The sequence below is a fragment of the Rhinolophus ferrumequinum genome, chromosome 10 (assembly GCF_004115265.2).
Source record: "Rhinolophus ferrumequinum isolate MPI-CBG mRhiFer1 chromosome 10, mRhiFer1_v1.p, whole genome shotgun sequence".
NCBI lineage: Eukaryota > Metazoa > Chordata > Mammalia > Chiroptera > Rhinolophidae > Rhinolophus > Rhinolophus ferrumequinum.
In genome coordinates, this window is record NC_046293.1 from 84,026,363 (window position 1) to 84,040,260 (window position 13,898).

The 13,898-nt window shown below is 42.2% G+C and overlaps 1 protein-coding gene across 3 annotated transcripts in view; it reads left to right on the forward strand.

Annotated features, from left to right (window-relative positions):
* The first annotated feature begins 3,852 nt into the window (after positions 1 to 3,852).
* The window catches only part of PLEKHG7 (pleckstrin homology and RhoGEF domain containing G7), a 52,513-nt gene continuing 42,467 nt past the window's right edge, over positions 3,853 to 13,898 (forward strand). For 2 of the 3 annotated variants that reach the window (XM_033117825.1, XM_033117826.1), the window contains exon 1: positions 11,257 to 11,378. In XM_033117825.1, coding sequence (XP_032973716.1) covers positions 11,290 to 11,378 — 89 coding nt within the window. In that variant the 5' untranslated portion in view covers positions 11,257 to 11,289. Of the gene's footprint in view, positions 4,387 to 4,904; positions 4,928 to 11,256; positions 11,379 to 13,898 lie in introns of those variants that run through there. The other variant, XM_033117824.1, reaches the window with a different exon arrangement.

Here is a 13,898-nt window from a genome sequence, read left to right on the forward strand (position 1 = left end):
TCTCCACCTACATACCAAATGAAGGTTCTTCAGGGTGTTCCTCTAATGAGAATGCGGGTGAATACAAATGCCTTCCATTTGCATTTTAATTATTTGAAATTAATGCTCACAAACGTGTTCCAAGTAACAATGATCATTTTCTCTATTATTCAATGCTTATCAAAACATTCCACTAATTAAATAGATCTACACAAAATGTTTTAAGATGTGAGCAAAGTAAGGTCAAAAGGAATGATTCTCAAACAACCTTTGAGAAAATAAACAGAATAGAAACCTAGAGCTGCCTCACTGAACTATCAATGGTGATTACTGAATACCTGAAAGAGAAGTAAAAAGCCTCGTTTGCATCATTTCTTATTGGATCTGCCATTGTTCCGTAGAAACAAATCACCTTTTTCTTAGGTGGTGACTCTGAACTTGCTTCCCTTTAGGCTTTTTCATAAACAAATAACTAGAAAAGTCTCTAAGGAGGGGATAGGCCGGTTCCTCATTTCAACTTGCATCAAGATTGCCTGCACACAGCCCAGAAGGGTCCATTGTTACAGGTATGGAACCTGGTCTGCCGAGACCTCATCTGGTAGCTGGCTTCGTGGCTCTGCTGATTTCCTTGTCAGAAACCACCTGGACAATGTCACCTTCAGAGGCAGACCATGCCACAGGTAATAGAAGCCACCTTTAGCTACTCTCTGGGTTTCCTTTGCACTTTCCATTTGTTTGGATCCTGTTGCTATCAGCTTCTCTCGGTCCTGCCTTGCTGGGTTCTCCACCACTAAAAGAATGGTGAATCATTAACCTGTATGGTTTAATTTCCAGTACACTGAGATTGCTTCTCCGTAGTGTGGGTGGTGTTTGCTGGGTTTTTACAGCTTGACAGGCCAAAGACTGGTGAATTTTCTTCATAATGGTCATTTATTGAGTTAGTCTTTTAGAAGACAGAAAAGGTAAGAGGTAGCCTGAATTCTTCTGGTAACTTTTGACTCTTTATCATATCCACAGGGGTAGTTATTTAGGGAGGGTCTCCCAGGAGCCTCTGCCATTATCTCATTTAACTCTTGCAAAGAGCCTGTGAAGGAAGTACTTTGATACCTTTTCAAAAATGCAGCTTGGAGGCTGATGGAGGTGGAGTGTCTTGTCCTAAGTCACAGGCTAGCTGGCGGTGAGGTAGGGAGAGCTGAGGGTTGTCCAGAGCCTGGGTGTTCTTCTCCCCGCAAACCGCCCTGCTGTTATTTAAAGTTTCTCCAGTTCTATGGTGAGTGGTGTCAGCAGTTACTACGTATTACCTTGCTTCCAGTATTTGAGACACTGGTCAATAAATAATACTTAATAACCCTTAAGTCCTAGCGGACGTCTTAACCTCCTACCAGCCACCACACCCTTGAGTCAGGACTACTGGAAAGGAAATCCAAAGCAGTGTCCTAACCCCTCAAAGGAGGAGAAGGAAGGCACGAAGACCGAGAGGAAACCCAAGGACTAGGAATTCTGATCCAACAATTATGCAAGTGCCTATGGAAACACACTGAGTTCCCGGAAGGGTGTGGCTGCCTGGGACTTGGACATCACTTTAAGGGAGAAATAAGGAAGTCCCCTGGGCGTGACGGTGTGTGAAAGTACCTGTAACTCCTGTCCTCAGCTCAGCCACCTGTTTGTTGGGAGAATGAGGAACTGGCCTCTCCGGTTCAGACCCTGAAAAGAGATCTCACGTATCTGTTTTCACAAATGCTCAGAATGGGTCTTTTCATTCTTCTCCAGGGAAGCGGTATCAGCCTTTAAAGCAGCAGCCACAAATTATCAATCTAAAAACAAAACCAGCTCAACCCCACCTTCACTAAAATGTAAGTTTCTTAACTGGTATTACATACACTCCCCTTGCCCCCCAAAGTAAGGGCACCTCGTGCATTTTTGTCCCCCACACAAAGCTCTGTAATACTTGAGGCCTCAGCTCAAAATATTAAAGCAAACTCAGCATTAAGAATTGCAAATCTCTTTTGTAGATAAGAGTTGAATGACTTTAGTTGATATATATGTAGTTCCTCCAACAGCTCTCCAATCTAAAATTCAGTATCTGTTAGTTTCATCTGGCCTTAAACCAGATGAGAACCAGGGAGTAAATATAAGAGAAGTCCCTCAAATCAATGTCTGAGCATTGTCATGACAAGGTCATAACATTAGGCTCCTCCTGCTTGCCGATAAGGTTTTTAAATCTAAGAGCCTATTACTTTTCTCAACACAGGCTTTTTGGACTCCTGTGCCTGAGACAGATTAGAAACAAATAAATTAAAGGGGAGCGTGGCTGCCATAGTCAAATACACAAACTATAAGGAGAAGTAATGAATAAAAATTAGAGAGTACATCAGTGTGAGGTAAATTTAGTATGGGGTAAATAATCATACGCTATAAAAACCTCTAACAAGTATTGCATTCCTCATACAACTACATTAAACGTAGCAATAACCACTGTATTTCAGCTAGTACTATGCGTGATAATCAACATAAGAAGGCCAGGTCATCAAGGCAAGGTTTATCGGTGTTCAGTGTTCTCTGTTGCCAATTTCAGGAAGTAAATAATACACGGTAGAAAAAAACTGTACTAAAAGGTGTTGTTGATGTAATTAAAATTCTATATCACTAAAAAGGTAAATTATTAGCAATCCTTAAAATTGGGTTCTCTAACTGTGTTCATTCTTGAAGGGTTCCAGATTGCCGAGTTTCACTTTTGAATTTATAGACTCGCTAAAATTATATTGTTGGAGATCGCAGAATATGTGGTCAGCTATTGATGTTCAGTCCATAAACAGGCTATGCACAGTCGGAAACCACTTTCCACACAGCCTGTGATGAGGGAAGATGGTTGTACGATGTGTTTCATAGAGGATACCGGTCAGTAAATTATCAAAGGTTGACTCTTATGCAATAGTTGCCTTCCCACACATAACTACTTTCTTCCTATGGGAAGCTATTAAATAATGGAACAGCAATGTGTCATTTCCATGTCACCATGAATCAAGTTGTTAAATGGTATAATCAGCTTTACTTGAACATGAGAAGAGCTTAACTGGGAGGTACGTTCAAGTCCTGGAAAACCCCTCTAATCACGAGAAGTAGTGTGTCTGTGTGACGTCTGGGTTTTTCTATTCAAACCCCCAACTAGTTTTTCCAAAACATGGGGATGGATAAAATCTAGAATGTTTTTTACCAAATACTTTACATTAATATGTTTGCAGGCATTTCTCGCTCTGTAATTTAAATCTTGAGGGAAGGGGCTTTATTTTTATTGTTCTTACATCTTTACATCCCTGAAATACATACACCAAAGTATATGCATACAGTGAGGAAAATTTAATGTATATTTGATTCTCTTAAAATGGAATAATCAAAAGATGATGAGCTAGGTGGCTTCCAAGAAGTCTCTTAGGTCATTAAAGTTTTAAAACCTTTTTTGTTTTGAATCTGGAAGGGATATCAAGGAAACAGTAAGCAAATTTCAACACACAGACTATTTAGATGAGACGGCTGGATGCACTTATGTTAATTATGTTCCAAGGGTAAAGGATATTAATGTTAACTGAGCTCTCTCTACCTGTCTCCTAGGATGAATTAGAAGTTTTATGTGAAATTCCAGACGCCTTTTTTTCCTCACCTCAGTCTCCCTCATTCGTGGCATATTCCGCATTCTGCTCTGCTTCACTAAAGATGCAACAACCTGCCAGTAATTATCCTCTGGAAAAGGATAAAGACCTACCAGAGGAAGAGTGGTACTTGGGTGAGGAAACTGAGCAACCCCAGTGTGGTCGAGAGAACAGCAACTCTGCCGGTGTCCCCTGGAAACATCCAGGCCCGGGGCCTCTGAGCTGCATGAGGGAGCCGGAGTCATCCAGCCCAGAGGTGGAGCCCCAGAGCCTCAGGGCATCTCCTCGAGGCCCCCTAAGGAGCCTGTCAAAGCAGTCCTGTGAGAACCAGGGGAATCTTCTCCACTTTGATCGGCAAGCCCCAGGCCGAATTTCCACCTCTCCCACTTTGAGGAGACTGCGGGGTCGGGGCTGTGGAACATCGCACTCCCTGCCTCAGCAAGAAACCCTGGAAGGGCCCACGGGGGGCAGCTGGAAGGAGCCTGCAGGCTGCCCGTGTTATCTTTCCAAGAGTCTACCTGGAAGCCCAAAGGATTCTTCGCACTCCTTATGGCCCTGGGAACTCCACTCAAGATTGCCTCCAGACCCCAAAAGGACCCTCAAGGCAGCTGATTCATTGGAGCCCCAGACAGGACCCACAGATGAGGATACCCTTCCTGTCCTTCAGCCCCTTGATGAGGGGTCCCTTCCCCAGGCCTGTCTTCCAGAGAGAGTTGGCCACTCGTTGCCCAGCCCCACTGCACGGCCCCCGAGGTCTCAGGTAAAACAGCTCAAAGCCTCCTGCCTCTCATTCAATGGACTGAAAAGCAAAATGGCCCCAGGGTTTCCACATTACCCCAAAGGCCAGGAGCTCCTGTGATGGGAGACGGTACGGGAAGTCACAGCTGAGGGGACACACACTCTTTAGGACAGGCTGACTTTCACGTTAAAGGAGTGCAACAGTTTGAGGAAGGAGAGTGAAGCTCTTGTCCACTTGCATCTTCTCTATCCTTAAAAGGCTATTTTAGAAAGGGCCCATCAAGGTCAGGCGAGAGATAGTCTGTCGGGCATTGGATAGTAAAGGTAGCCCTCTTGCAAATGCACACAATTTGAAGACATTTGGCTGGTTTAAAAGGAGAGAAAGAGCAAATTATTCAAATTTCTAATCTTTCCCTCTTCCCCCAAGTGTAAAACATTTTAGCTAGGGAAATTAATTACCTCTCCTTTCAAGATGCCTGCTTTGGAATTTGGGGTAGATTTCAGCAAAACTAAAACATATGCTTTTAAAATTTATTTCAGGGAGAAGAATTTCATCAATCCAGGTGTGTATGTATTTATTTTCTCCAGTGCTATGAAATCTGTGGCTGTACTTTTACATCTATTTTTCTGTTCCAACATAGCAAACCTGATGGCTTATTAATCGGGGCATTTGTTTGACAGCCCCCCAAGTGACTCCTCACATTTATAAGTGAAAAAGTCTTAATGTCAAGAGTCTCCTTTAATGGCACAGCATTTGGCAGTGGCTTTGGGGGGCAGAGTTTGACAGCCACATGCGGTCATGGTTTTCATTTTTGAGTTGTCAATGAATTGGCCCTGTGGCTTAATTAACATCGCTTAGTAATAGCTTTTGTCAGGTGGAGAACATGAGAAGGACAGAAACATTTGACAGCTTTTCAAAGAGAAATTCAGGGGACAAGGATAAAAGAAACAAGATGTGCTGTTTAAATCTAGGACAACCTTCAAAATGTCTATTATGACAGACTGCCTTTATCCAGAACGCATGTGCATTGTGTCACTTCAGAAACCAGCTCTGAGCTTTCAGAATGGTCCTCAGGTTGTGGCAACAGGTTTGTCATCCCTCCCAGGGATGAAGAGTTTCTCTGGCTTCAAGGGAAAGACCCATGCCCAATTTCATCCGCCCAATTTGTAGAATTGGCAGGAAAGCCCTCACTTCATTTGGAAAGTCACAGAGGAATCCTCACGAAATTAGCCACTGTTTTATTATTGGGCCTCAATCTTCAAGCAACAGTCTGGGTTCATACCAGGAAGATGAGGCCCATCTATGTAATCTTTGTCGATTTGAACTCTAGTTGACCGAAATGTATGAACAAAGGTAGAGGATATTTACAAAGCCACAGGAAAACGTGCATTATTATGTTAGTGTGTCGGTTACCTATTGCTAAATAACAAACCATCCCAAACATCAATGGCTTAAAATAACAACCAGTTATTGTTTCTTATCAATCTAACCATATGCTGAGAGTTGATCTAGGCTGCACCCAACTGGTAGTTCCACTCCACACGTCCCTCATTCTTTTCATGGGACCAACAGTCTACCTCAGGCATGTTTGTTCGTCTTATGGTGAAGGGAGACGTCCAACAGGACAAGCAGGAACATGCAAGGCCACTTGGAGCCTGGGCTCTGTATCTTGCCTAATTCTATTGGCCAAACCAAGTCACATGACTAAACTCGGGCAGTCAATTGTGTGTCACCAACAGTGGGAGAGCATTGAAATTTTACATGGTAAATAGTATAGATACATGGGTTGGTGAAGAATGGGGCTATCAATGCAAATCTTCCACAGGTGCAAACCAGAATAAAGCTCTAAAAACAAACCTAATTCAAATGTGTCAGGGAAAGTGAAAAAGAATAGTCTGAGAGAAAGATGATGATGTTGAATAGAGTCGATCATGCATAGTCTAGAAGGATATTTGGCATTTTGTTCCTTACCCAAAGAGCACTCAGTGCAAATGGATCCATTGAATGGATCAATACGATCAGATGGGTATAGGGTAGATGTGAGATTTAGATGGGAGTGGACTCCAGCAGAACAATCAGTATGTTCAGGTATGAGAAGTTGGTAGGTTAGGCTCTGATAAAGGCAGTGGCATTAGAAAGAAGTACCTCAGTTCAAGAGCTACTTAGGAGCCGCAATCACCTAGACTTGTGAATAGTAGACCATAAAGGCTGAGAAGAAAGACGTCAAGAATGAGCTCTCGAGCTTCTGGCTTGTACCACCGGGTGGCAAATGGTTCCATCTGCTGATCTGGGTAACCCTGGGTGGGGGAGAGGGCTAAGGGTGGGTGGGGTGTAGGTCTTGATTTCAAGTTTGGACATGTTGAGTTTGAGGACTTATGGAACATCTGAGTGGAGATTTTGAGGAGATACTTGATTAGAGGAGGCATCAGGGACGGAGGTGTACATCTGAAGGTCTTTAATCAAGGAATGCTTTCCAGAGCAGGGGAAAGTCTGGGTCCAGTTTTGATTATAAAGTGGAGTTAGCAGACATGAAGGCTAAGTGATGGGACAGAGCAAGCCATTTGCAAAAGATGACTGGAGGTAATTTTTTTTGACATGCAGAATCTTTGGGAAGCAATAACAGAAATGGTTTTAGTAAATTCAAAGCAACATCTTGGTTAAAGCACTTGAGGCATTAAAAAGCTCAATATGTCACAATCATACTACAAAGTAGTGGACGGTTACAGAAAATCACAACAGGGAATTAGAATGGACATTTGGTATCTAGTGATGAGACTGAATTATTCGATATTGTTTCTCCAGGACTTAGTACAATACTTGGCATGTAGAAAGCAAGGTTTGTTGAATGAATAATGACAGACTAAGTAACTACAATCTATGAATTAGTACACTAAACATTTACATATTACTACTAGAAGTAATTTTTTCATCAGCCGTAGACTTCTCAACCTACACTTTTTTAATCAAAAAGTTTACCTTATGCATGAGTCTTTGGTAAACAGCCCACCGTGTATAGCACAAAGATCCTCTATTTATCTGTCTGTGCTCCCTCCTTCTCTTCGTTGTCATGTCTCTGAAGTCTTGTCCACAGCAGCCTTTGGTTCCAAGGGTTACTTCCTTCAGATAGCTGCTTACCGGGCTTAGCCATAGAATGTCAAGAAGAGCTCCATCTGAGCTCTATTGTCCACCTAGGAGCTGGGGCGCCACTTCAAAAAACTTATTTGAACTTAGTTAAGTTAGGACTTTAATGTACCTATTAAATGGTATATAAATCAGGGGCTAGAAAACTATGGTCTATGGCCCAAATTCAGCCCACCACTTGTTTTTGTAAATAAAGTTTTATTGGTACACCCATTCATTTAAATACTGTCCATGGCTGCTTTTATGGCTGTGCAACAGGTGAGTTGAGTAGTCACTACAGAGACTCGCCCAGAAAGCTTAAATATTTACTGCTTGGTCCTTTACAGAAAAAGTTTGCTGAACTCTAATATGTTCAATTAAGAACTGCTTACCTCTGTAGCTGTCAATCACAACAATCATTGTGCCTTGTAGAATAGAATAGATATAAAACCCTTTCTCAGAAGTACTGATTCTTCTTTTATTATAGTATTTGAACACATGGCCTGACAATTGGGAAAACTCATATGAATAAGAAGGGCCCACTCTACTCAGTTCTAAAATCAGCTGTGTTACGACTTTGATTCCAGGTTATTCTCTGTGAATTCTTTTTTCTCACTGTCATTCCCTCTCCCTCTATAATATTTCAGTAAACTCACACTTACACCAAATCTTCTTCTATCACCAAAATATACCTCCTGGAAAAGAATATTTAGAATTCATTCGTATTAAAGTGTGAAGGACTGTAAGCTGAAAGGATACCTACACTCATCTTTCCAAGTACAGCAATGTATTCCTCCCTTTGCCACCATCATAGCATAAAAACACTGTACTGCATTTCTTTTATATTCATCTGCTTCCAGAATCAAGACCTTCCTTTGGCCAGAGACCACATATTTATCTTTAAACCTCTAGCACCCAGGACCCAGCTAGAATCCCTCTCCGCAAATATTTATTAAAGGAAAAGATGGAGGGAAGAAGGAAGACAGTCAGACTAGACTCTTGGCTTACCGTGGTACTCATCTCTCCCAGATGAATTTGCATCTTGACAGAGAACATGAGTTGAAGCCAAACAATGAAGCTGTGTTGGTGGGCTTTTAAACATCAGGAAGCAAGTGGGGGAGACATGGGGGGTAGGGAGACCTTCCTGGCACTCTTTAAAATCATATTCATAGAAAGTTTTCAGTCTCACTTTACTTTCTGGTGAGCCCTGAAGCCAAGAAGGGAAACATACTCACTACGTCTATGGGAACAAAGACTAACCTTCCAGTGGTCAATAGGAAATAAGAAAAAGAAAAAATATGTCCAAATTAGCAACAGGTACAACATTAGCATGGAAACCAAATGACAAGGTATTTGAAAGTCTATCTCAAGGAAGAAACCAGACAAAAACATTGAATGCCAGTAGAACGCCCCCACACCCCCAAGCCATCTGGCGTTACCCCCTTAGCGGGGCAGTATAACTTGGTGTTAAGAGCTATTGGAATCAAACTCTGAGTTTGAGTCCTACCTCTACTTCTCTCCGGCAATGTGACCTTGGGCAAGTTCTTTAACAATTCAAAACCTCAACGTCTTCATCCATGAAGTGGAGATACAAATAGTACCCATCTACTAAAGCTTTCGATATGATACAATAACCAAAACAAAACAAAACAAAATAAAACAAAACCAATATGCCAAGGGGAGTCTTCCATTTGTTCACTCCACACCCACGCAATGCCCACTATGTGCCAGGCTCTGGGCAGTGAGCTAGAGGCTCCCCTTCCTTTCTGCTTTCTCAGTTGGATTTCTAGCAAGTGCAACAATTTGGTAGAAAATTGAACTGGAAAGTATAGTCAAAGATGCAAAGGAAAGTTCCCAACAATCTTCTGAGTCTCATAATGGAAAAATATATCCCAGTTTTAACCATGAGAACTACATTTCCACAATTGGCAGTCAAGTTGTCATGTCTCTGTTGATTATTTTAAAAAGAGGTTTTTAAAAAGAGATTGTGACTAATTCTTAATGTGTTCTTCCTGTGTAATCAACCCATAGCTCTAAGCAAGCATTCCAAATTGTACTATATTTCTTGCATATGGCAAAACATTATGAGTCTTAAAATAGAACACCTAACTTTTCTTGTCACACACCACTGCTGGGATACCACCTGCTGAAAAAGGTCCATTTAGCATTAATTTTACTTTCAGACAAGGACTATAGCGTCTGAGGAATGAGGCCTGATAAGCGTGCCTGATAAAAAATAAAAAGGAAAAAAAATTTGGGCAACATTCATAACAGGAGAAAGAATAAGACTGTGCCTCATCGAAACTGTAGTACCTTTAAGAAGATTTTATTCCATTAAAATACCTTTATCATTATAGGACGGTTGCTACCCTCATATCCGCTAGCATTTTTTAAATTATTTTCCCTTAAAATTTGCACCTGGGAATCAAAGGCTCATAGTCCTTGGTTTAAGCCCACTGTACGGACGGAATCTTTTTAAAAATGCAAATAATGTATTAGTCATATTTCTAAAGGAGAGGCTTTCATTATTTGTCTTCAAACATTTCTGCCAAGGGCACCATCTAATTACTGCCTCCTCCACCCCCTGCCCACTGGCGGGGAAAATGAAAGTGCTGCTCTTAAATCCTTGATCCATGGATTGTAAGGGACGGAAAGGCCCCACTCACAGTTGTCTTCCACATAAGGAAACAGGCCTGGGAAAGGGCCACACTGAGATCCCACATAATGAAGGTCCAAGTTGGGAATCAGGGATCATAAACTGAGTACTCTCGCCCCTGTATTAGTTTCCTGTGCCTGCTATAAATGACGACCACCAGCTGGGTGGCTTAAAACAACAGACATGTGTGCTCTCATTGTTCTAGAAGCCAAGAGTCCCAAATCAAGATGTTGGCAGAGCTACACTTCCTTTGGAGGTTCTAGGGGAGGACCTTCCCTTACTTCTTCGTCCAGGTCGTGGTTCCCTGCATCCCTTTTATCTCTGCCTCCATCTTCACATGGTTTCTGTCTTCTCTCTGTCCTTTCTCTAGGTGTCTAATGAATACAATGTCATTGGATTCAGGGTCCACCCAGATAATCCAGAACAATCTTATCTCGGGATCTTTCATTTAATCACATCTGCAAAGAGCCTTTTTACAAATAAAATCACATTCACAGATTCCAGGGGTTAAGATGTGGTCATATCATTTGGGGGTCCTCTATCTAACCCACTACACCCCCTCTTTTACCTAAAGTATTATGGTAACCATTATTATATCAATTTTAAAAAGCACTTTGTGCTTTAAAATGGTTTGTACTATCCTTTCTCTTCTTCCTATGTAAAAGTCTTTTTGGAGTCCGACTTGTGTGTTTGAATTTTGAATTCTGGCTCTGCCTTTCATTAACAATGTAACCTTAGGTGAATTCCTTAGCTATTTCATTAAGCCTCAGTTTCTTCCACTCTATAATAAGGATAGTAATTTCCGCATCATAGGGTGCTTGTGAAAATCATTTTAACGCATGTAAAGCACTTAACAGGGAATCTAGTAAAAGTGGGGGTTCAGTAAGTACCAGCTGATTTTAAATTAGAGTAATATTCACCGAGACCAACTATTCAAAGCATACGCATTTGAGGTCCACTGGGGACACGTTTCCACCAGCCAGAAATTTTTCCAGCACTGACGAGAGAGCAGGCTCATTGTTGCGAGTCGTCGCATGGGTGTGAGGCCTGCTCTGCAGTGGGAGAGAATTCTCTGGATTCTCTGAATTGTTGCTATCCCAGCCCACACCATGGACCTTCGGATCTTCAGCAGAGGACAAAATAAGGAGATGTTCCACCAGAAGGGAGAAAAGATTATTCCAGCAACCATGGGACTAGTCCCTTCGGATCTGACCAGCCTGGGGCAACGCAACTCAGGGTCAGTGAAAGTTTGGCTGTGTTTGGGTTTCTGAGTGTGGGGGAGGGGTGTTGGGGGGAGGCAGCCGGCAAGCTTGTGTCAGGCATCCAGTTATACAAACTTTTTGTCCAGAGTTTTCTCCTGAAGCAAAGAACCAGAATAGCCAAACATCAAACAAACAAACAAAGCACTTCTCAGGGATGTTTTTTTAGTTGTGCTTTCCCAGACAAATAAAGGACAACATGAAGTTATACTGTACTTACAGTGACAATGGGTTGCCAGCCACACCCCACACATTTTGTAGTTATTATTCGTTAACTTCCTACATTAATCTCCCTGTGAGGAAATTAGGTATCAAAAAATTCTCTTCCCCACCCTGATCACACAGAATGCCACTACCACAGGTATACTCTATTTTGTTTTGGAGGAGGTATATAAAAATTATGAATTTATTGCAGTGATTGCTTCCAGTAGCTATTCAATCCAGAACTGGACACGATGATCCGGCATGCATGCCACTTTTTATAATAACCAATTCTAATATTTGGAATGGCAAAAATCAGATACCAATTTGGAATCACTGATGCCCTTCCTGCCACGAGACCTAAATGCAAAGTCATTCTGAATTCACTGCAACTTGTTTCATTCATATCATTAATCCAACAATCAAAGCAACACAGACATGGGGTCCTTTTCAGAGTCCCCAGAAATCTAGTCCCCTGCCACAGATGATGATGCAGGGGCCAGTTTTCTGCACCAATCCAAGTCTCTTCTCCTGTTACTATGTGCAGAGTTTCTTTCTTGTTTTCTTCGGTCTCCATGTGGTTCCAACTGTAATTCTTGATATTTTTCTTAACCCGTGCCCTCTTCTGATGAACATAAAAATGTCAGGTCTACAGATGTTCTCTTATACCCTCCCAGGGACGTGCCCTCCTTTCCAGAATGAGCATCTTAGGTTTCGAACACCAAGAAAGCCAAGGTCACAGCTTCAGCCCTGTGTGAGCCAGGTGGAAGGTGCTGAGGGCCTGATCTCATGAGGATGCAGAGCAGTGCACAAATATGAGAAGAGACTTCTTTGAGTATCAGGGTAGACTTCTTGGAGGAAGCAGACTTCTATGATTGAAAATTAATTTTCTTTTATGCCTACAGCATCTACCTGCAGAGTGTGAGGCAGCCTTATTTCATATATTTTGTAAGAGTTTATGGGACATTCATTATATTTTATACAAGTTTATGGTCTAGTCATTAACAGAAATTCCTAAACGACTTGTCCTACTGTTTGTAAGTAAAATGATCTGGACATGCTTTTAGCAAAACATTGAAAATTTGAGATAACTTTTAAAATCTTAAGGTAGGAAAAGCCTATATCAAGGTACTTGTATCCTCAAAGTCAGTCTTTCTCCAACTCCAGTGAGTATCAAGGGAGCTGGGTAAAATTACAGATGCAGTGGCCCACCTTCTGATCCACTGGGTCAGAATCCCGAGGACAGGACTTGGGGTTGGTATAATAATGAATTCCACAGGGTATTCTAATGCACACCCAGCTTTGCTCAACGGCATGACAGACCTGACAGGGCATGACCAGGACCCGAGCATTAGACATATTGACAAGAAAGAGATCGAGGAGTGGACAATTATGAGGCAACAGATGAAAGACCTGGTAGGAAGGCCATCCCTTGTGCAGAAGGTAAAAGCACAGAACTCGGCTACAAAGCCTGGAGCGCTTAAGCTGTGTGCAGGTGGGAAATGGAAGTGGCAGGGGAAGGACAGGGCTAGTGAGACTAACAAGGCTCCAGGCCTCTGTGGGGGGCACGGGGAGCTGTATGGCAACGGACCACATCACAACACCCAACGTCTAACAGACCCAGACTCGCAACTTTCAAGACAATTCCAGAGCTATGCCTTGGTCGGTAAATTGAAATAAAATTCCTCTGTATATGAAGTAACCTAAATTTGCTATTTGTTGATACAAAGAGAATTTAGAGATTACGTTGGTCAATAAGTAGAAGGAATCTCTCGTCCCTCTGAATAGACCAAAGAGATATCTGAACAGCTCTGATGGGGAAGCTATGAAAATCCCTACAATTCGATACTATCAGGCAGATTCCCAGGGAGGCAGATCTCTTACCCTTTTGCTGCTTCGTGTATGTGCCTTGTGGTTTTGGAGCTGCCCTCCCCCGCACTGTATCTGATATGTAAACCATTTATTTTGTGAACATCCAACAGACAGGAAGTTTCATGAAATGGGGTAGAGGAAAGAAGACAGTAGACAGGTCTCTTTGCTAAGCTTTTCCAACAAGAATTCTCCTTTTTCTCTGGGAAAAAAAAAAGTACCGACTTTAAACAACCAGCCCGGATCTGTAGGGAGGCTGGTGGCATACAAGTACCCACACATCCTGCCCCTCTGACACTGCGTGCATCATTTGCAGACTCTTGTGCATGAGGGTTTTCTCCTGGTGTCCTTCTGAATCAGACTATGTCTGGTATGTTTTTGTTGACATTTTCAAGGGACCTGTTCTGCTTTGGATTAGTCAGAATGCT